The sequence below is a fragment of the Corvus brachyrhynchos genome, unplaced genomic scaffold (genome assembly GCF_000691975.1).
Source record: "Corvus brachyrhynchos isolate BGI_N302 unplaced genomic scaffold, ASM69197v1 scaffold194, whole genome shotgun sequence".
In the NCBI taxonomy this organism is placed as follows: Eukaryota; Metazoa; Chordata; class Aves; order Passeriformes; family Corvidae; genus Corvus; species Corvus brachyrhynchos.
In genome coordinates this window covers 5009979-5032943 of record NW_008237890.1, presented here as the reverse complement: position 1 = coordinate 5032943, position 22965 = coordinate 5009979, and the positions used below count along the sequence as shown (strand labels likewise).

At 37.9% G+C, this 22965-nt stretch overlaps 1 protein-coding gene across 2 annotated transcripts in view; it reads right to left on the bottom strand.

Annotated features, from left to right (window-relative positions):
* CCDC171 (coiled-coil domain containing 171) overlaps window positions 1-20848 on the bottom strand; it is a 155176-nt gene extending 134328 nt beyond the window's left edge. The window contains exons 1-5 of one of the 2 annotated variants that reach the window (XM_017732890.1): window positions 20739-20848; window positions 15134-15266; window positions 13022-13196; window positions 11729-11910; window positions 6655-6801 (exon numbers count right to left, since the gene is read on the bottom strand). In XM_017732890.1, the coding sequence (XP_017588379.1) occupies window positions 6655-6801; window positions 11729-11910; window positions 13022-13196; window positions 15134-15266; window positions 20739-20785 (684 nt within the window). In that variant the 5' untranslated portion in view covers window positions 20786-20848. The remainder of the gene's footprint in view (window positions 1-6654; window positions 6802-11728; window positions 11911-13021; window positions 13197-15133; window positions 15267-20738) is intronic. The other variant, XM_017732891.1, reaches the window with a different exon arrangement.
* Between the last annotated feature and the right edge of the window lie 2117 nt (window positions 20849-22965).

Sequence of the window (22965 nt, the reverse complement as noted above, 5' to 3'; positions counted from 1 at the left end):
GATGTGCTGACCACTTCCACCTAGTGTTAGAAACACTGATACCTCTTGATCATGGTAAGGTGGAGCCATCTCCTGTCCGGAAAATAAACAACCTTTTAGTAACTATAAAGTTACTTAAATACAAATAATTCTTAACCACTGAAGTAAATGTTCTTTTAGCCTGACAATGTGGCTAAGCCTCACTATACACATTTCCTGTACTTAAAGTCTAGGGAAGCATGTCTCAGTGACAGAATAGCCATGCTTGACCTGCATGACACCGGATAAACAATTACACTGGCATGGGAGCTACAAGATAAGCCAAATGCTTGACTTTAGGTTAAAGAAAGGGTAAAAACAACTAGGACTGCTGAACTGATATAGTTTGGTTGCCTTTGGATGAAGTCCAATCCAATCTCCTACTGAGCTGCAGCTGGAGAAGCCATCTGAGCTGCACCCCCTTTCTAAAGTCCTTTATGGGAGAAAGATTACTCTTTTGGTTCTCATGCTCAGTAGATAGTAAAGACCTTAACAGTACATGAATTGACACTGTTACTCTATACATGCACATAGACAAGACTCATGTGACTTGTTGCTAACTCCTAGTGAGGGCTACATGAAACAGTTTTGAAACAACTTTGGTCTGAAAGTAAGATAAGACTAACCAGTCTCCAAACTGGACTTCAATAATATCATGACACAGGAGACTATGAAGAGGAAGCTCCTCTCTGAGAGGAAGTCCATTAGCATAGAATCATAGAATAGCTTGTGTGCAAAAAAATACTAAAGATCACCCTCCACTAAGCCACCTCACTCAAAGCCCCATCCAACCTGGCCTTGAACCCTGCGAGGGATGGGGCACCTACAGCTTCTACAGGCAGCTACTTCCAGTGCCTCATCACCCTCACAGTAGAGAAATTCTTCATAATATCTAATCTAAACCTACTCTCAATTTAAAGCCATTCCCTCTTGTTCTATCACTATATGACTTTGTAAAAAGTCTTTCTCCAGCTTTTTTGTAGGCTCCTTTTGGTACTGGAAGGCTGCTATAAGGTGTCCCCAGAGCCTTCTCTCCTCCAGGCTGAACAGTCCCAACTCTCTCAACTGGTCTTTATTGGACAGGTGCTCCAGTCCCCCAGTCATCTTTGTGACTCCCTCCTGTTGGACCTCTGTTGGGCTCACTCCAACAGGTCCATGTACTTCTTACGTTGGGGACCCTATTACTGGATGCAGCACTGCAGGTGGGGTCTCACCAGGGCAGAGCAGAGGGGCAGAATCCCCACGCTCATCCTGCCGGCCATGCTGCTTTGGATGCAGCCCAGGATATGCAGGTGGGTCTCTGAGCTGCGAGCGCACACTGCTGGGTCCTGTCCAGCCTCTCATCCACATCAGCACCCCCCAAATCTTTCCCCACAGGGCTCCCACTCCATTCTCTGCCCAGCCTGTATTTGTGCTTCAGATTTCCCTGAGCCAGGTGCAGGACCCTGTACTTGGCCGTGCTGAACTTCATGAGGTTTGCACAGACCCATCTCTCAGGCCTGTCAAGGTTCCCCCGGATGGGATCCCTGCCCTCCAGCGCATCAACTGCACCACATAGCTCAATGTTGTCAGCAAACTTGCTGAGGGTGCATTTGATCCCACCATCTGTGCCACTGACAAAGATGTTAAAAAGCACTAGTCCCAATACCAATCCCTGTTTGACGAATGCTTTCTACTTGGACATCAAGCCATCAACCACAATCCTTTGAGGGCAACCATCCAGCCAACTGTTTATGCACCAAGTGTTCAGCCATCAAATCCATGTCTCTCCATTTTAGAGACAAGGATGTTGTACGGGACAGTGTCAAATGCTTTGCAGAAGTCATTACGTCAGTGAGCTTGTCACTGGAGAAATACAACTTTGGAGCCACCACAGAGCTCCCATTACAAAAACTGCAGTGCTTAGAATCCTCTAAGTACATAGTACTAAATATTTTTATCTAGAGAAAGTATACCTCTTTTGTTAGATATAGAGATATAAAGATCTACATATACATGTAAGTATACTACATACTAAGCACGTAGTAAATAATATGTGAGAGCCACAGCAGCTAGAATTCCTAGATGACAGTTATGCTTTGTGGAGACACTAGAAAGCAGATGATGAAGTAGGAGTAAGTTGTCAAGAAGTGTGTAGTCATAGATGAAAAACAGTTTAACAGTCAGCTGACTGAGGAATGTGTCCTTTCCTGCATTGCTTGGAGCTTTTGCAAGTCTTTCTGATGAGAACCATAACTTACTTAACAGTGCAGTTCATAAAGAGAAAAAAACCCAAAACGTACGTTTGCAGTTTTGGGAGGGGTTAGTTTTGTTTTCAGTTGAGATCTAAGTTTCATCTTTCACTAACTTAGATAGAGTGAGAAATAAGCCCACAGCCTTCAAGTATTGCACATACATATACCTCCTACAAACAGAGATACTAACCATTCTCCAAGTCCTCTTTGCAGTCATCTCCCCATCACAGCAGCATTACCAAGCTAATACAAGCACACATGTTTAGCGCCACATGTCAGTATACACACCGGACACAAGGGAAGTAGAAACGGCAATGTGAAAGCTAATGGAATGGTCTCTAAATGGAAACTAAAAGTCTCAGAAATACGACAATACACTCAGTCTCAGAAATTAAACAGACCAAGTTATGGAACATTTTTCAGGCCTCATAAGAAAGACTTAAAAAATTTGAGAGACCTGAAGCTTCAGCTTACTAAGAGTTGGCAGCCTCAAACACATTAAAAAAAATAATAGAAAATTATTGTATTTCTAGGAATAAGGCAAAGAGTTTGAAATTTATAAACTAATAATTTTGTTTCTTGTGGTAAAATCCACATTCTCATTGCAAAACCACATTCCCACCCTTCCTTTTGGCTGCATATATCACAAGAAACACTATTTTTATATTAAAAGTTTTCTGTATTTCCCAAGAATCCTCATTAAAAATTGAGCTCAAGGCTAAAATAAAAGACACTGTTCTGGAAAACTGATTATCATAAGTAGTATTATCTTGATGAGTTAAATAGCAATAGATCAGTAATTTATTTGGCTACTGATCCTCAGGCTAAAAAGGCAGAATGATATCTGAGGTTCTCAATCTCAGATTTTTCTGGCACAGTGTATTTTCTACTTCAGAAGCACTCCAAGTCTATGCAACGCATGGGTATCACTGGAAACTGGAAAGCTAGCAGGTTAGACAGCGCAGCAACAGCTATCTTTCAACTGAAAAGTCCACAGAAACTTACTGTTATTCTTTCTCTTAATTTCTAACTCTGGAAACTAGAAATTTCCTCTTTTCGACCATGATCAGAGTGATCATTGAGGGATAAAACCAGATGAATATTTGAAGAAAAAAAAAATTTAAAAAAACCAAAATGGGGGACAGGCAGGCTTTTTGCACACTCCTTTCTTTATAATAGTCTGTTGGATATAATTCTTCATATGAGTGTCATTGTACTACAAGAAAAAATTCTAACTTTAACATTTCCTTCCATTAAGAAAACCCAAGTATTTTTCAATGGATTTCTCCCTTATGTCCAGCAGAGGGTAGCAAAAGAACAGATTTGTGAACTCCAGAGAATGTTCATCGCCATTGCGTTTCAAGTAGTGCATAATATAAGATTTTAAGATTGGGGTTTTAAGTAGAATTACACTACTCCTCACAAAATCACCTTAAGAAGTTTGTTCTCATCACCAATAACTTAAGTATACATTTGGTAACCAAATGACCATTAACATGAGGTAGTCAGCATGGAAATTGAAGATATATATCCTATATCCATCAATTTCAATCTATAAGCTAAAAATTCTATTAAGAGATAAGAAAAATACAGAGCTACTTCATGAAAAAATGTAGACAGTTCTGTCTAGGGCATACTACTTTAAGGCTTCTATATCTGAATGGAAATTCAGCTTGGATACTGATATTATGATGCGCTTAGTGGATGAAGGAAGTTATGGATGTTACATCTCTAGTCTTTAATAAAGGCTTTGATACCATTTCCCACAGCATACTCCTGGAGAAACTTGCTGCTTATGGTGTGGACAGGTACACTGTTTGCTAGGCAAAGAACTAGCTAGATGGCCAGGCCCAGAGAGTGGTGGGACCAGATGTACATCCAGCTGGCACTTGGTCACCAGTGAGGCTCCCCAAGGCTCAGAATTGGGGCCACTCCTGTTTAATATCTTTATTGATGATCTGGATGAGGGGATTGAGTGCACCTGCGTTTGCAGATGACACCAAGGTGGGCAGCAGTGTTGATCTGCTGGAGGGTAGGAGGGCTCTGCAGAGGGAGCTGGAATGGCTGAAGAGATGGGCCAAGACCAGTGGGCATGACATTTAACAAGGCCAAGTGCTGAGTCCAGCACTTCGGCCACAACAACCCCAGGCAGTGCCACAAAGCTGGGGGCAGAGTGGCTGGAAAGCTGCTCAGCAGAAAAGGACCTGAGGGTGCTGGTGACAGTGGCTGAACATGAGCCAGTGTGTGCCCGGGTGGCCAAGAAGGCCAGTGGCATCCTGGCCTGTGTCAGCAATTGTGCGGCCAGCAGGACCAGGGAACTCATTCCAGATAAGGGATTGTCCCCCTGTACCCAGCACTGGTGAGGACACGCCTCAAATTCTGTGTTCAATTCTGGGCCTGTCAATTCAGGAAGAACATCAGGGTGCTGGAGTATGTCCAGAGAAGGGCAATGGAGCTGGGAAAGGGTCTGGAGCACAAGTTCTGTGAGGAGTGGCTGATGGAGCTGGGGTTATTTAGCCTGGAAAAGAGGAGGCTCAGGGGAGATCTTATCACTCTCTACAACTGCCTGATGGGAGGCTGTAGCCAGGTGGGGGTTGGTTTCTTTCCCCAAGTAGTAAGTGACAGAATGAGAGGAAATGGCCTCAACCTGTAACAGTGGAAGTTTAGACTGGATATGAGGAAAAAGTTCCTCATGGCAAGGGTTGCAAAGCATTGGAAGAGGCTTCCCAGGGAAGTGGTATAATCACCATCTACAAGGTTATTGTAGGCCCTTTCAGATAATTACACACATGCAATTTACTTTTAAGATGGTAGAGTGAGATGCAAGCTGACAAAACAATATGTATTGAAGTCTAATCTAGTTTGGTTTTTTTGATTCAAAGACTTGTGCTAATTTTCTTTAACTTTCAAATGCAAAAGGTTTCATCACATACTTTTCCTTAATCACTGCTTGAATAGTACCACAAGACTAATTTTTCTGTAGACTGAATATATTTTCTTACATTATTAAGATATTCAGAAAGTTAAAATAGTTTAACAAAAATTAAGAAGCAAAAAAAATTTTATCTGATTGTGGTTAATAGGTAGAATTCCCTGATAAGATCATCATTAGGGTATAGCAATTGTACATTTTCAAGGAACTAAGTGCTTTCTTTTCAAATTTACACATGGTGGGTATATTCAATCAAAATATTTAGAAAGATAAACTATTTGCTGCCTTGCTCCTCCTCCTTTCAGCTCATAACTTCTCTGTTAGTATATGAAAAGCCATGAAGTCACAAGAAGAGTCCTTATTCAAGTACTTGGAAGCAAAACTCTGTTTTTTAAAAGGGGTATTGGAACTCCACAGTATGCAACAATTTCCAACTGAAGGCAATTCCACCTAGGCCAGTAAGTGCAGCTCAAAATACATGACAATAGATTTCCTGTAGCATTCTTTGAGGGCACAAAGGTCTACCTTATTGGTCAATAAGTCAGTGTTTTTAGTTGATGAGCTTTGATCTTCCCTGTAGGAATTTTCTTTTGTGCTTCATCTTTAATGCAGGACTCTACCTACCTAGAAATCAATGCTTAAAACATTTCTTTTGCCTTTAAGAGAAAAACAACAGGAAAAAACCACAGCTGAAAACTATGCCACTTGTTTCTTTAAGGTCTTTTAGAAGTGACAGTTCTTTTAAATTCATTGGAGAAAATATTTAAAGATGCATTTGGTAGAAAACATACATCAGAATAAAGAATTGTCCACTCACTATGCTTTTCTGCAATGACAAATGTTCTACCAAGAAAGTCTTGATCCAGACTGTACATACAGATAACATAACTACTACAAAGCCTATCAGTGGATAAATAAAATATTGAAACTTAGGAGGAAACTAGCTTTTTAGTGTAAACAGCATATTTACAAAGTCGCAACTCTCAAAAACTAGAGACTTCTCAACCATGGGTGTAACTCAACAGAGAGGAGAACTAAGCCTGCAGTAACTAACTCTAGACAGGAAGAGGCTGCTGTGAGACCATTGTCATCTTCCAATATTCTACTCCCTCACCCAGCACAACATCTGGCAATTTTTGCAGCTCCAGCAGATTCTCCACCAGAAATCCAATAAACCAAAAATATAAGAAGATAGACAAATTAAGACATTTAGATTTCCTAAAGCAAAGTTAGCCTTGTTTTCACACTTAAATAAACCTTTTCCTATCTGCTGTTCAAACATGAGTCTCAAGCCAAGCTCATAATATAAGTGGCATTCATCTGCTCAGCCTTTTCTGCAAAACAGATGTTCAATATTTTGTTCATCAAGTACTTAGAATTACAGCCTAACTGGAAGGTTCCATCCCTCAAAAATTAAATTGCTCAGTGTCAGTGCTGTTGAAACTAATAGCAATAGTCAAAAAGCCTTACTTCAAGTTCCTTTCTAAGTCTCTTCTCTCGTTCGGTGCTGCATTTAAGTTCATTGGCTTGGCTTCTCAGCACCTCATTACAGCCACTATGTTCCACCTCCACATCTCTCAATTTCTTGCGCATATTTTGCAGTTCATTATTCAGCTCCTACAAAAAAAATAAGGCATTAAGAGTTATGTTTTCTAATATAAAATATTATAGTAGAAGTATCAAAAGAGGAAAGACTGCATCAGAACAAGTTATTAAAATCTAATATGTCAGCACATGTCAACCATTTACCATAAGATATGCTCTTCATTCACCACCAGGTAACATGTGTTGGCTCAAAACTCACTATGAACATGACCTTCTGCAGTAATACTAAAATCAGAGCCAATTCTCCGCAGGAAACCTTTCTCTAAAGGACTAAAAGGCTGCTCCTCCAATCTGTTCTCTCTCACAGCTCAATAGCAATGGTGGAGAGGGAAACAGTTAAGTGCATTTGATGAAATGATACATAGACAGAAGTTTTACTTTGTTATTATTTTAACTGTTAGAACTTCAAATCAAATAATCAGACATTTGTTGAAAGTTACTCCCATAGACTAAATATTCTTAATTTCTACTGTTCTGAGGACTTTTCTGTCTAGAAACTGAATTTAAAAATTAGCTACATGAACTATGAAGTTCTCATAAAGATAAAATAACTAAACTGTTCCCCACCACAATTTCTGCTTTCGGAAGTTGAACCAAGCTACAGGTTGGTGTAATTACTAACACTATTGGACTCAGCAGCTCTATGGAGTCACTAACACAAAATCCTCATTCATGCCACACCAGACATGGTGGAAAGTAGCCAAATAATGAGCCCCCAGTAGCCTAGTGCATATTTAAGCTGGAGATTCCAGAAGCCTCAAAAAAGAATAGCTTTGGTCTAGTGGACAGGAGTAAGCTTTTCCATAACTAGTATCAGAAACAAGCTACAAATCCAGTGACTTAGCTGGAGGACCTTTGGAGAGCCAATTACTTCCAGTGCAAAACACAGAAAGATTACCGTAAGTCCTCCTGCTCATTTATTCCTATCAGTTATCGTGGCAAGAGACATTTTGTGAAAATAAACCAGTTGGTCTATAAATTCTGCTATTACTCTTACATCACATAATCTTTTTCCTGAAGATTACTAATCATAAGGCATCTGCAGAGCAGGGAGAAGAAGGAAAAGAAAATGAATTATTCATAAAGAATGATCCTTCAGAAGATTGAAATTTGACAGAACCATGTTTATACATGAAGGTCAAAGAAATACGAGTCTTTTCCGAAGTTCGGAAGATAAATTTTAGAAGTTATTAATGACTGAAGGTAGAAAGTTTTGGCCACTTAAGCATGACAATAGGGATTCATGACTCTCTTACTAACACCTAGCGCCACTCCATTATTATCAATTAGTAACTGAAAATTTTAATTTATTGTCTCTTTTCATGAAGAGGCACTATGGCACAATTTTTTGGCCTTCTCTGAAAAGGTAACAAGGAGCATGCCTGTGAAACAAGTGAACTGAAAAATAGGAACCTCAGTAAACCAAATACTGCAAAAACAGTCTACCTGGATATGGATTAAATTTAATGTAATCCTCTAACTTTTCCTGTAATACTAAGACAAGGAAGAGGTTTCTTCCCATCAGCATGGTAAAAAAAATATTTTTACTCAAATTTACAACTACTCTCATCTTCTCCATATTGCAAAGATACAAAAATATTACTCTTCAGATTTATCTTCCACATATCAACAAAAGTAAGCTGTGAAAACTGCATATAAAATCAGTAATAGATCATTTTCTGGAAAAATACTACTTCAAAATATTTCATGCTGGAAATGTAGTTAACACTAGCAGACAAAAACTGACATGAGTAATACCTCAAGCATGTTAAACAAGTCAACATGACTTTCAGAACCTTGAAGTCTCTGAACTTTTCAGACATGGTATGACTGTGTGAGACTGTTCCAGCAGTTACCTGCACTTAGAAGGTTCAGAAAGAAACACATTTCACCATGCTAAAAAAAACCTCTATATATACATGTGTATCTACATGTCATATACACACTGACTGTACATATTTGCTTATAAAAAACATGGCTGGTTGGATGGTTTAAAGTGTGTATAAACAACACAATTCGCCAATAGTCTAAGGAAAAACAGCGCTTCTGTGAACAAATACTATATTTCTGACTGACCACAAGATGATGCTATTGCACTTACTATTGAACTCCAACATCTTTCACCATGCACCAAACACTATGATAAGCACACTCAATACAGCGCAGTACAAACCTTTCTCTGTTAGAAAGCAGAGAGGATTACTTTTCCTCCATATCATAGAGACACATTTTAGTAGATTAAACTGACTTCATTTCTATGACTACCTCAGCATTTTCATAGCCAAGTTCAGACTTGTAGTTCATGGTGCAGTTTTGGAACCAGCATTGACCATACATGCTTAGAATCTTGCTTCTATGTACGTATTAAGACCATTTTATTTAGCTTTCATCTCATAACTCAAAGTAACTATAAATTATTTAAAACAGGACTGTAAATACACAACACAAAAGACTGGAACACATTTGAAGTTTTAGTTAACAAACCGAGACCCATCTGACATTTATATGCCAAGTTAAATCAGTTAAGCTTTCAAACAACAACACAGTCAAGTCCAGCTTTAACATTTATGTATGTATTTTCTATTTCCCAGAATTTTGTAACTATGTATGACTATAACTAGGGTGATGGGCAAAGGAACACTACAATAGCAAAGCAGGAAAATTGAACTAAATTTGAAAATTTTACTATTCAAAGCACACTAGGAGTTGGCATCTAGTAGTGAATCACATTTAGTTCAGGAGTGAACAATTATATAGCTTTAGTACACTCTTCCAGCAAAACTCCTGCTTCTACAAACCACCTTCCACTTCTGAATAAACACACATTGACAGAGAACACAACGACCCAAGCAATCCACTGTTCCTTTTGATCTGAGAATAAACGTCACTTCCAAGAGTACAGAAAACTTCTTAAAACATCGTGCTTTTCATACAGTATTAAACGCACTGAATGTACTTCTGAACACTTTATACAAAAGATGACAAGTCCATTCCAAACCCTTCCCAACTTAACTCAGTCTACTGTTAGCCAGAACACAGAGCCAAAGCTCCACTCTCAGCCTGCTTTACCCAGCAACTTAAAAAGAAAACTGTGTCTAAGTTTCCTCATAGCCTAAACCTAACCCTAGTTTTTTAAGCATTGACTTTGAAGGAAAACTGACTCATGTTTCTGTTGGTTTGAGAAGGACCTTAGGGTATCACCTGTCAAAGAGCTCACATATTTTTCTCTGAAACCTTCTCTTTCTTTTTCTTTTCCTAAACTATTCCTTTACAGTTCTCTCAATTAGTCTCTCAAAGTACTGTTCAACATATCCACAAAATTACTGAGGGGGAATTTCCTTTTTACCCTTCATTCAGAGAAAATTCAAATCGTGGGATCCTTTTCCACCATCAGGTCTCCTGGTAATTAAGACAAGCAACACAGTGCAACTCCTTTTGCAGTCCATGCACAGAAACACTATTTATCCACACACTACCTGATTTCTACTAGAGGTGTCATTATTGCACCACTCCTTCCAGATCTTGCCTTCAAACAGCTGAAGAGTCAGTACACAGTAGCTTTGCAATATACATAATTAAGGGATTGTCTCTGCCCTGTTTCTTTTGAGAGCTGTTCCTACACGTGCCATATAGAATCTGACCAATAGCACCGTAACATAGTACAACAGTTACTGGTTGTAAACAAACAGGTAAATTTGCTGTCAGAACTCAGCTATCAAGCTGCCAGGCAAGGATTGTTTAGTGTCATTTTGGAAGACTGTTTGGTACTATCTCAGGCTTGGAGCTGACAGGATGGGAAGAAAGCAATCAGAAAACTTTCTACCGCTTGACCAGTGCCCATCTCAACTGAGACAAGTTTGTCACATCTTAAAAGGGACTATAAAGGAAGAAAATACATTAAAAAGTTAATCTTTTAGCAGCAATCTGTTCTCTGTGTACATCATGCAATGCAAATGTCTATCAGCCTTAACAGAGTCTCTGCATACAGTCCATTTTACGAAGAATACATAAAATGGAGTATATACAGCTGAATACATTCTTGTTTTTCCTCAAAATGGTATTCTCACATAGCTAAGATACAACATATGTAACTTGACATTTAAAAAGATTAAAGTCTAATTGAAGTACAGTGGTGTAATTGTTTGTGTCCCTGTGGAGCAAGTAAAAGTTAGGTATGTTCACTCAGCACTTCCACACCATAATGCTACATTATTTCTTCAAAACATATTTCAGTTTTGAATAGCTTGACTGCCTAAAAAAAGTGTAAAAACAAGCTTATACTTTTATTATTTTTTACACATTTGATACCCGAAGGATATATAAACATCAGTATAAATCAGGAAATACAATTACTAAAGAACAAAACCCCACACTCTAAAACAGATTACAAGACCATCTCTTGAGTATTAGGTGATTTTTATCTAACCAAATGGCAGAATTTCCAACAATGCTTATTTTTCATATGTGGTATGGAGTGAATTATTCACACGATACACATGTACAATGCACAGCTGGAAATCCTATTATCACTGTTCAGGTTCGCTGAAAGTATGTGGTCTTCATATTACACAAACTATTTTCATAGTCACAGGCTATTGGATGTCAGACTCGGGGAAGTAACAGGGAAATGGAATCAGTGGGTGTGAGGTGCCCCTGATTTTACTCTGTATTGCATGACAGTGCAAATGGACTGTGCACTGGTAACTTGATTTAGGCATTTACCATCAAAATCAGCCACAACACATTTTATCAAAGCAAGAAAGACTGTGACACACCAAGTGTAACTTTATAAGGCTACCTTCTTCAGAAACACTCTGCAGCATTTAGCTTCTTGGGGAATTTTTCCTAAATCAGAAAGACCTCAACCCACTATACACTTCACACTAAGAAAGTTCCAGCCATTATCTCATGCAACTTTCCAACTATTAATACACCATACCAGTAAAATCGTTTCTACTTGGTTTCTTTCCTTAAGAAGGAATACATATTCATTGTTATAAATTCTGCTGATATCATCCTTCGCCCTTGCAAGTCTTTGCTGTTCTTCTTCCCACTTCTGTTGAGCATTGTGAAATGTTTTCTCAGTCTCTGTCACTTTCTGCTGAAGGTTTTCATTGAATACTATTGTTTAAAGAAAAAGAGAAAGAAAAAAAAAAACAAGTAGTACAGCAAAACATATCCAGAAAAAAAACCCCAAACACACAATAATCATCAGTTCTTCTGTATATTGTGATACCCTGTGGAACACTGCAACATTCACATTCCAGCACTGGAGAGCACCATCTTCACTAAGAAGAAACTAGAAAATTTTATGCTCCTATTGCATGTTTCCCAAAAGAACATAGGAATGGTTGAGAGATTTTTAAAAATTAAAACACTTTTTTCTCTTGGAAAAGAATAAAAACTTGAGATAACTCTTTGTGGGTCCCTTCCAAATCAGCATTTTCTATGATTCTGTGAATTGACATCTTTATAGAATGGAAGACTTATTTTCAGATTTCTACATTTTGCCAGTTGATTTCCAAATGTCATTTTTGATATAGATATTAGTCTGTATCAATTAAATTTGAGCTCAGTTTAAATGACCGTAAAGATAGGCACCTGTTCCATGAAAGAGAGTATCAACAAACCTAAGACAGGTTGGGCTACCAAGCAAAGATCTAGCTTTTCCAAGGAAAATTAACTGGTCCTTAACAGATTTAAATCTTCAGCCCACAAATGACCTGAGATGGGGAACACAGTATACACTCTTCTGTGAAAGCTTAAATGCCACAGAAGTCTTCCTAATCTGTAAGCAGCTTTACAGGAGAAAATACTTTACAATGGCTTTTCATTTTACTGAATACAACTAGCTGCATTGGCACTTAAGTCATCAGCACTTTTCAACAGATTTTTATTTCAAATCCATCCCAGATTTCTGACATCTCTTCCTAGTCAGAAAAGAATGAAATGAAGAGAACACATTAAGATGACACAGAGAATCAGTGGACACAATGATAGGAAAGGACTGTCAGACAGCTAGTTAGTTTTAATTCACACATGAGACAGTAAGAGTTTTGTGAACTCTTAGGAGTTTTCAAAAGCTAAAAATGGATAAGAGACCAGAAACCTAAGAGAGATTCAAGAAAAACAGCAGTAACTAGAAAATTTAATTAAGTCCCCACTTCTCACTTACCTTACTGACATGAAACAGACTTAGCCTTTATTCCATCCTTACTTCTTTGAAACCTACCTTGCAGTTCCACAAGTTTGTTTTTTGCATCAGTTAACTCTTCTTCTGCAGTACGCATTTTCAGATGGGCACCTTTTCTGGCAACTGCCAGTTTGTACTCCAGACCTTGTCGAACAGCCTCTCCTCTCTCAAATTGCGACCGTAATTTGATTATCTGGTTTTCATAGTTGGACACCTAGAAAAAAAATTTCACAGAACTGCCAAAAACTTTCCCTTGAAAAAGTGCAACATGTTACAGAAAGACACCTACAGAACATTTTTAAAAGATACTTGGAATCACATTCACAACTGCTATCTTATTCCATTTGAATTTGAAATACAATCTTGCAAATGCACGTTTATGCACACTTTGATACTTTACTGGTTTGTGCAAACTGATCCTTTTCCTAGATTAATTTCATCTACCTTAAACATACCCCTCTATTTTTCCAAAAATACACCACCTTAAAAAAACTAACCATATATTACTGTCATCTTCCTGCACCTCAGAGGAAAAAATGCCACAAGAGAAACATTATATTCCACAGACAGTTTTCTGGTAGCACTCAGAAAAACGATCATGTTGGGATACTAGACTATTAGACAACTAATAATTCACAAATATACATACGAGCGTAAAATTCAGCCCAATAATGCTCAGTAGTCAAACAGATGCTATTAATGCTAACACACAACAAACTAAGAATAGAAAACGCTTCCAAAAGGGATCTTATACAGGCTGAGAAACAATATTTCCTGCCAAAAACTGGATTCAGAAAATCAAAGTAAAGATATTTCAACACAGGAAGGTGGAAAGTAAAATACATATTCCTTCAGAACATCTACAAAGTCGCAAAATTCTTGTTAATGAGAACTTCATGCATGGGAAATCACCTGCTTTACAAAGGATTTCCTTGATACTGTTGTAGCAAACTAGTATTGAAATGAAGTAGCATCAAAAATACATTCAATTAATCTTTTCTTTAGTTTGAATATCAGTTTTCCCATTAACAAACACAGGAAAAGGTAGGTGCTGAGTTGTAATCAGTTTCAGCATATTGCTGCTAGGCACACTTCCCACATTTGCTAAAATGCCAATCTGGCAGTTGATAATCTGGTTTAAACTATGCTGCTGAAGAAGTAGTTTTACTACTATAGGTAGCAATTCTGCTCTAAGCAGTCTGTGGTGGGCGGTGAACATACATTACAAGGGACAGAGAGTTTCAGTAAGACAAGTCCCAAGTAACACAAGAACCACTTCTTGTTAGGGTGACCAAAAAGGCTTCTCCCAGGATGCATTGCTCTGTTCTGTTAATTTATCCCAATTTGGATTCCCCGGTTGGCTGTCAGCCTCTACCTCCTCCTCACTCCCCCTGAGCTTCCCCACTGGACCCCGTTCCCTAGTCCCGCCTTTGCCCCAGCCCCGCATAAAACTGTGAGTTCTGGGCTCATATTTGTATTTGCCTCTGTAACCTTCGACAGTGTAGCAGCAATGAATGCTCCTGGCGGAACGCACCCAAATGCCCTTCTGGACTCTTTGCTACCGACTGTAGCACTGAACCCGCCCGTGCATCTGTGGGGGCACGCAGGACCCCATGGAGCTGGGCAGGGACAGTATTAGCAGTCTGCCCGGAGCAGTTGATGTGGGTGCTCATTCATCTTTTTTTGGCTAAATACAGCCAATAAATCTAGTTTGTTGTTCCATACCCATTTATTGTCTCTCAAATTAAGAGATGCCTGCTTCTCCCACAATGACTTGCTCCTGTGCTTCAGTTAAATCGTTATTTTCCCACTGGCTTATTAACTGTGGTGTGATTGAAAAAAATTGATGCCTGGAATTATCTGGAATAAAACAAAAAACCAAACAAACCATCTCTTAGACTGAGCTGGGGATGCACAAGATTCTTCTGCATTTTGCTGTTCTGAAGTGCTGAAGATACCTACCGCACCTTTAACTATTGACAATGACAAGAGGCGCTAACAGTACCTATGAACGGGTATGAGAGGTCTGTACAGTGACACCTTCCTTGATATTTTCCAGCTTTTGATCCACCATGTGAGAGTATTGTTTCAATGAAACAAGATTAATTTATTCCAAGTATAAAGTAAGGCAAATAAAAAAGAAGTCCTTACTTCTTGATTGTGTTGAATAGTTAAGTCCAAATTTTCTTTTTTAGCTTGAAGAAGTTTCCATCTCAGATCTAAAACGGCATCCAACTCCAATTCATTGCTCTTCTGTAGCAACTCACATTCCACATTACGTAAGCTGCAAAATATTGTTGCTTTAAAAATCATAAGCATTCCTTTTAAGTTTTAATCATCCCTTATTTCAATTATCAGATTGTGGACGCAAAGCTCTATACATTCACTTAAGTAAAATTATGCCATGCAGTTGTCATGCTACTGTTGCTTATGTAAACTATGAGAGATGTAGCAGCAGGAACTTAAATCAGATATGCACTTCGAATTTCCCTAAGTCAATTTAAGCACATAAGTTTTTAATTATGTTTCATTATTTTTATTATGGATCCAGTAAACTTCCAGGATGCCAAAAAACATCATTCCAATAACATACATTAAAATGACTAGCAAGTTTCTGTTTGTCTCTGCAGTAAGGCTCATTTTTTAACATGGATTACTGTCTCAAAAACATCACTGTCATAAAATGAACTCATACATGTGGAATAAACCTCATTCTTCATATTTTGTTTTCAAAGATATATACATCTAAACTACAGACAAACAATTGATCACAAACAAAATACAAACTAAAGGTCTACTCCTTTAAAATATTGTTATCTTATTTCTATTATTTTTTCAGCCAAAAGAAAATCTACTTGGCAAGTAACAGGATTCGCCTCTGAGCATCACAAGCAATATCAAAATAATCAAAACAAGTTTTAATGTAGAGAGTGAAAAACTAGTATAGAAACACATATTTAATCAACTAGCTTAATTATCTTACAATCAATTATTATAACTTCAAACTGGAAAACTCTTATTTCAGGAACTGAAAATCAGTGTTCACTTTATTTGATATAAGTCATTTTTCAAATTGTTAAAACTGTGTAAGTATGGTTGTAATAACCAGTTGCTCCACACAAAAGTGAAAGTTGTCAAGGCCACTAATATAAATTAAACTGTAAAAAAAACCATGATTAAATTAAACAAAAAAATGGCGTAATTTCATGCAGAGCTGAAAATACTAAAATAGCTTACCTTAGTCTACATGAAGTCTTAAGTATTAATTACAGAAAGAATAGTATAATTAAAATCCAGTATACTGGGTTTTTCTAAATATAAAAAATTACCACCTTACTCCTAGATTTATGTACAAGCACCATTAATATTTTTTACAACAAGAACATTTATCTTATGATATGTGTTTTCTCAAATAAGTGACTAGCACAAATGTCATCAACAAGGGGGACAGTATTCTAGATTAAATGTAGCCTTTAAAGACATTAATAACAACAAATGATGAAATTTCAGGTTTTTACATGCAGCCTACAGATATTTTATAATTTAATAAATTCTGTCAAATCTTCATTTAAAAACAAGATGGACTTCATCTGTGTGATCAGAATAATTGTATGCCCTCAGTAATTGTTCCACAGAGTGCCATGCACTTAACACATTTTATATTTTTAATAAATGTAGGAGATAAGGATCATTAAAACCTGTATGTACTGCAAGAAAACCAGTGGCACATTATTAGCTTTCAGTATTTACTACGAGACCCACACCCAGAGGAACCAACACATCTCAAAGGGCAAAACAATCAGCAACGAGGTAAGTAAAATACCATTATTTTAAGCAACTCTTAGCTAATGCAGTAAGAAGATAGAGTGGTAAGTCATGGAGGAAGTAAGAGGAATCTGAACAGTGAGAGTGATGCCTTTTCGCTGGTCCTAAAATTATGAGCCAGGCACAGTTAGATGATAAAAAGGGGTTATCTTTGTAAGGATCCTTAGGTGCACAATTCACATATACAATCTTTATATGATTAGCAAATTAGCATAGCTGACAAAAATCCCCAATTGAAGACATAAGTGGTGAGGTAAATCCCCCCTGTTCAACCCTCTTTGAATTCCCCCTCTTTTAGATAGGAGTTAAACTTTGTTTATGAAAATGTGTCTTGGAGAGCTAGTTTCAACCTTGGCTTCCCCAAGATTCTAACCTTGGACCTCCAGCTTGGAGCCGCTGGGGAATTTATTTTGTCTTTCTGTCTAATAGGGTAGATAAAATGCTAGCTACGAATACTATGATGGGCTACAGAGCTACAAATATATATGTAAAGAATACAGAAAATATATAAAAGAAAAAAAGGCAAGAATGAATTCAGCATCAAGAGCACCTGTAAACTGTATAAAAGGTTGTTTGCGGACATCATATAATAGGTTTGGAAGACCTTTGTTTTCCCATGGCTAGGGAAAAGAGAGATGAAAGAAAGCAAGTAGTCTTATTCAAAGATGGTAAAAGAAGCATCTATCTCAATTAAAGACAGCCAAAAACTTGGTGGCACCAAAGTTAACAAAGCAGAGGTTAGGGGAAAAAACAGGACTCAAACTGAAAGCTAAGGAGGACTAATGCAAAGAGCAAGGATTAAGAAAAGGGTAACCATTTTGATAGTTTGTGGGCAGTGGGGAGGTCATTCTGCTTACTAAGCCTGATATTTAATACTTCTTGTAAGGAGAGCACATGGAATGAAAGCAAGGGAACAACTACTTTTTGAATAGTAATTAAAAAGAAACACCTTCAAATCTTTAAGCAAACTACCTTGGTTTTTATGGCAATCAGCTTTAAAAAAAGGTTTTCCTTTCAACTCTTCTATTAATTACCCAGCAAAAAAAAAAAAAAGAGTACACTGAAGATACATGCACACTAAAACTCACTCAGAGAAAAATTAAAACTATGTGCTTAACTGGACCAGTAGGGGGAAAAAACAGCACCACAAACAAGTTACGTGACACCACAAGTCATAGCAAATTAGGGATGTTATAGAAATGAAAGATGTCCATAAGAGCATTAAGACGAACAGCATAACAGTAAGTACTGGGAGAAAAAAAGCATTAAAAGTAACTTCCTATGCACAGCTCCTAAACTTACAATATTAATAGTAAAAACTTATAAAGCAGAAAAGCCTATTTTTGTTCTTATTATAGAACCACATCAGCAACTAAAAAAACACTGACAACAAAACTGATGGAATATTATTATGTTACCTCTTCATTATTTTATTTGTCTACTTAAACATCTTCAAACAAAATAGGGATTACCCTTAATTAACCACTTTATTTCTGTGATATTTTCTTTAATCATCACAGTGACATCAGCACATGCAGTGCTTTGTGAAAGCTTCATACCTACTGAAGAAGAGTCTTCTTTCCATATTCATTTACAAGTAGAAGTGCTACAAGCATGAAGTTCTTGGAAGCTTAAGTCACAAAATCACACAAAATCCCTGGAAAGTTTCAAATCATGTATGATTTGCAGTCTAAGGAATTCAGAGACTGCTTTGCACTTCCATTTTCACATATTCATAGTTCATTGATCATTGGTTTTGAATGAAAATATGTATTTTAGCAACTAGACCTTTTATCTAAGACATCATTTTTGGTAGTACCTTAAGACTATTTAAGAAAGCGTATGAGCAGGTGAAATAGATTTTGAGTTCTACATCACCAAACACTCAAAAATTCACATTCACGTCACAAGTCAGCTAATCACAGTCAACAAAGAACATTGCAGAGAAACAGTTTTCACTAGCTTTCCTTCAGTATTTGGCTGAAACTGTAATATTGTATCAGAGAAACTTTCTTTCATTTACTATGTAGCAGTGCAATTATGCTAAACTTCTGCAGTTGAAGTAGTCTGAAGCCTGACTTCCTGACCAAAGTACCTACTCATGGCATTTTGCTACTCCTATACAACCGGCAGTTTTTTACAATCAGATGTTAAATAGTGACAAATAGTTCTCACAGTTAAGATAAACAGGATGAATTAAAGTTTACTTTAATTGTGCCAAAGATCAAACATGTATCAGGTTAACAAAAAGAAGAGCCATGTGCAAGACTAATAGCCAACCTCTACCTCCATAGCTATTGCAGAAAACCCTTCTGGAAGTCCACGTCATTGCTCCTAAATGGAGACAGAAACTACCTCTGCCATGTTTCCTATGCCTGTGTGAGAATTTTTGCACATCAGATGGCCAGTATGCACACCTGTAATGATGGAGTGACTGCTACCAAAAATCTGGTAAAATAAAAAACTCCTTAACACCAAGGTAGCATTAAGAAGCAGGCATTCTTTATTCAGCCAGATGCACAAGGGGGTAGCTCCTTCTAAAATCAGAAAGTTTCTGTTTATTTACTGTATTTTACATACAAATTCATTGATCATCCCAGAATAAACATACATATGATAATCATTTCCCTGCTACCATTAACATATTTTCCCTCTCCTTTACGCACGTGTTCTTCTGTCCTGGGGGTCTCTCTGGTAGTCCATAGTGGTCAGGGACAGCAATGTTACAGAGTCAAGCTGGCAGGGCACTGGGGCTGGTGAACTTACAGTTCTCCTTCTTACACAATGGGCATTGTGCAGTTCCACAGGTCAGTGGTTTTAGGAGAACAAGCATTGTGTTAGCTCACCAGGTGTAGACAATTTATCATCTGATAACATGTCAACATTAGTGGACAAAGGAAGGGCTACAGATGGCACTTATCTGGGCTTCTGTAAAGCCTTCGACACAGTCCCCTACAACTGAACAAGCTTGAGAAGTGGACCCATGGGAATCTCAGGAGGCTTAACAAGACCAAGTGCAAGGTGCTGCAGCTGGGTCAGGGCAACCCCTGGTGTCAGCCCAGGCTGGGGGATGAACAGATGGAGAACAGCCCTGCCAAGAAGGACTTAGGCGTGCTGGTGGAGGAGAGGTAGGACATGACCCAGCAATGTGCCCTGGCAGTCCAGAAATCCAAATGTGTCCTGGGCTGCATCCAAAGCAGTGCAGGCAGCAGGGCCAGGGAGGGGATTCTGCCCCTCTGCTCTGCTCTGGTGAGACCCCACCTGCAGTGCTGCATCCAGCTCTGGGGTCCCAGCACAGGGGGACATGGACCTGTTGGAGTGAGTCCACAGGAGGGCCAAGAAGTTGATTAGAGGGATAGAGCACCTTTCCTACAAAGAAAGGCTTAGAGAATTGGGATTGTACAGCCTGGAGAAGGGAAGGCTTCAGGGTGACTTAACTGTGGCCTTCCAGTACCTGAAGGGAGCCTACAAGAAAGATGGAGAGAGACTTTTTACATGAGCATGTAGTGACAGGACAAGAGAGAATGGCTTTAAACAGAAGGAGAGTAGGTTTGGATTAGATATTAGAAAAATCCTTTACTGTGGGAGTGGTAAGGCACTGGAACAGGTTGCCCAGAAAAGCTATGGATGCCCCATTCCTGACAGTCAGCTCAAAGCCAAGGTGAATGGGGCTCTGAGCAATCTGGTCTAGTGAAAGGTGTCCCTGTCCAGAGCAGGCAGTTGGAATTCAATGATCTTTGAAGCCTGTTCCAACCCTAGCTATTCTGTAATTCTAGGATCTAATAACTGTATTGACATGGCCTAGTTTGCATATATCACAGCATATCTGGTTCTTCTTCAGTCTGAATTACGTAATTTCAGGGATCTAGAAAATAAACCACAAAATCAGGAACTGTATTACTAGACTTAAAAATACAGAAACGAAGCTCACCTTCTAGCTTCTGTTACAGAGTAGTTGACTGGAGAGGATGAACTCATGCTGTCCAATAGGTAGATTTTAAGTCTATAAACTCTGGAGAATGAATTGTTGACTGTATATACGTTTACTTGACAAGCTCCCAAGATGATTAAAATCTGTAACAGAGACATGCTTTAGTTTAATTGGCAGCATACTGAAAGAATCATTTGTTAATACTCACAAGCAGTTAGAAAACAGTGTTACTACTACGTGAACAATTACCAACTACAATTTTACAGTTTTAGTCAACTCTGAGAATTGTACTTCTAGTCTCCTAAGCTTAAAAACTGTAGATTAATATATAAATATATAGTAACATAGCAGAATAGCCCCTGCCAAGGTTTTCTGAATATCAATAAAACTATTTTGTTTGCATACATTGATCCTCTATCTCATAAGACTATTACAAACTCCATTTCTCTTCAAAATAATTCTATTGAAGATAAATGTGTATACTATGATTGCATGTACTGTCTGATAACAGCCTTTAACATAGCAAGTTTTCCAAGTGTTTCATAAACCTAGAATAATCTATTTGAACATATTTTTATTATATTAGATAAAACAGTAATATTTAGGACTATACAGGAGGAATATTAAATTGAACTGTAACTCCACTCACTTTTAGAAAAAAATCATTAGTGTTACAATAAAAAAGAAATCAATACAGACAATATATTTATAATGCAGACCTTAAAGAAATCCATTATTTACTTCAAGTTGAACTACAAACTCATTAATGCTCTCTTTCCATTAATTAAAGCAAGGTAACATGAAACATCAGTTGTATTCAACAGTCAATAGTAATGACCCATAAAGGTTTATTTTTGAACATGATAGCAGATGGACATTCATATTAAAGTCTAAAACGGGACACTAGCCTGGACTCCATCTTTACCATCCCTGGCTTGCAGCCACATGTTTACAGAATCATAGAACATGCTGAGTTGGAAGGCACCCATTAGAATCATTGAGTCCAACCCCTGTCCCTGCACAAGACACCCCAAGAGTCACACAATGTGCCCAAGAGCATTGTCCAAATGCTTCTTGGATTCTGTCAGGCTGGTGCTGTGACCACTGCCCTGGGGAGCCTGTTCCAGTGCTCAACCACCCTCTGGGGTAAGAATCTTTTCCTGATATCCAACCTAAACTTTCCTGACCCAGTTTCATGCCATTCCCTCAAGTCCTGTCCCTGGTCACCAGAGATAAAGGATCAGTACCTGCCCCTCCACTTCCCCCTGTAGATCACAATGAGGTCTCCTCTCAGTCTCCTCCAGGCTGAACAGACCAAGTGACCACAGACATTCCTCATAAGGCTTTCACCTCCAGACATTTCACCAACCTTGTGGCCCTCCTTTTGCTAATACTTTAATGCCTTTTTTTATATCGTGGTGCTCAATGGCAGCACTTGGTGTAATATATTAATAAAATGATGATTTTATTCATTCCAGCTGCTAATAACCTGCACTAAAAATATGGAGAAGAAAAAAATGCATTTATGCTTCAATCTATAATTTTAACAGAAAATGTAGAAAAAGAACCCTTACTTTTAAAAACTCTGAGTTTGTGATTCGGGGTTTTTTTGTTTGTTTGTTTTGCTTTTACATAAAAGCAGTATATTAATAAAGAATAGCTAGATGTATCCTTTGCGATTTTTAACGTCTATCCATGAGAATTCACCTTGGTGTATGTGTTCATAAGACTCAAAACCCAATAATTACCATGCAACAATCACTCACACACCTAGAAAAAACAACACAGCTTTCTTTCCATCTCAAATGAGAAAACAGTTGAAAACTTCATTTTTAAAGTATGGATAGTAGTATAATTTCTAAGGACATATTTAGTTCCATTAAATTATTGGCGCCTTGCACACTGAAAACTTTAACTTTACATGAGAGAAGAAAATCTTGACAGACTACTTGTAGTACTGTACTCAACAAAGATTAATTGCTTGGATTAAAAAAAAAAAAAAAGAGGTAGCCTGGTATGGGAAACTATACCTCTGTCAATTGTGCCAAATTTTCACATTAAGAGATAGCTCTGAACACTAAGAAACTAGTTTTTCATACCACCCTTTTCTTAATATTTATTGCCAAAACATATATTTCGCTTTATACCAAAATCTGAATAGAAGAAAAAAAAAAAGTGGTGCAACTAAAATTTTCTCAGAAGTCTCTTTTTTTTTCCTCCAGAAGAA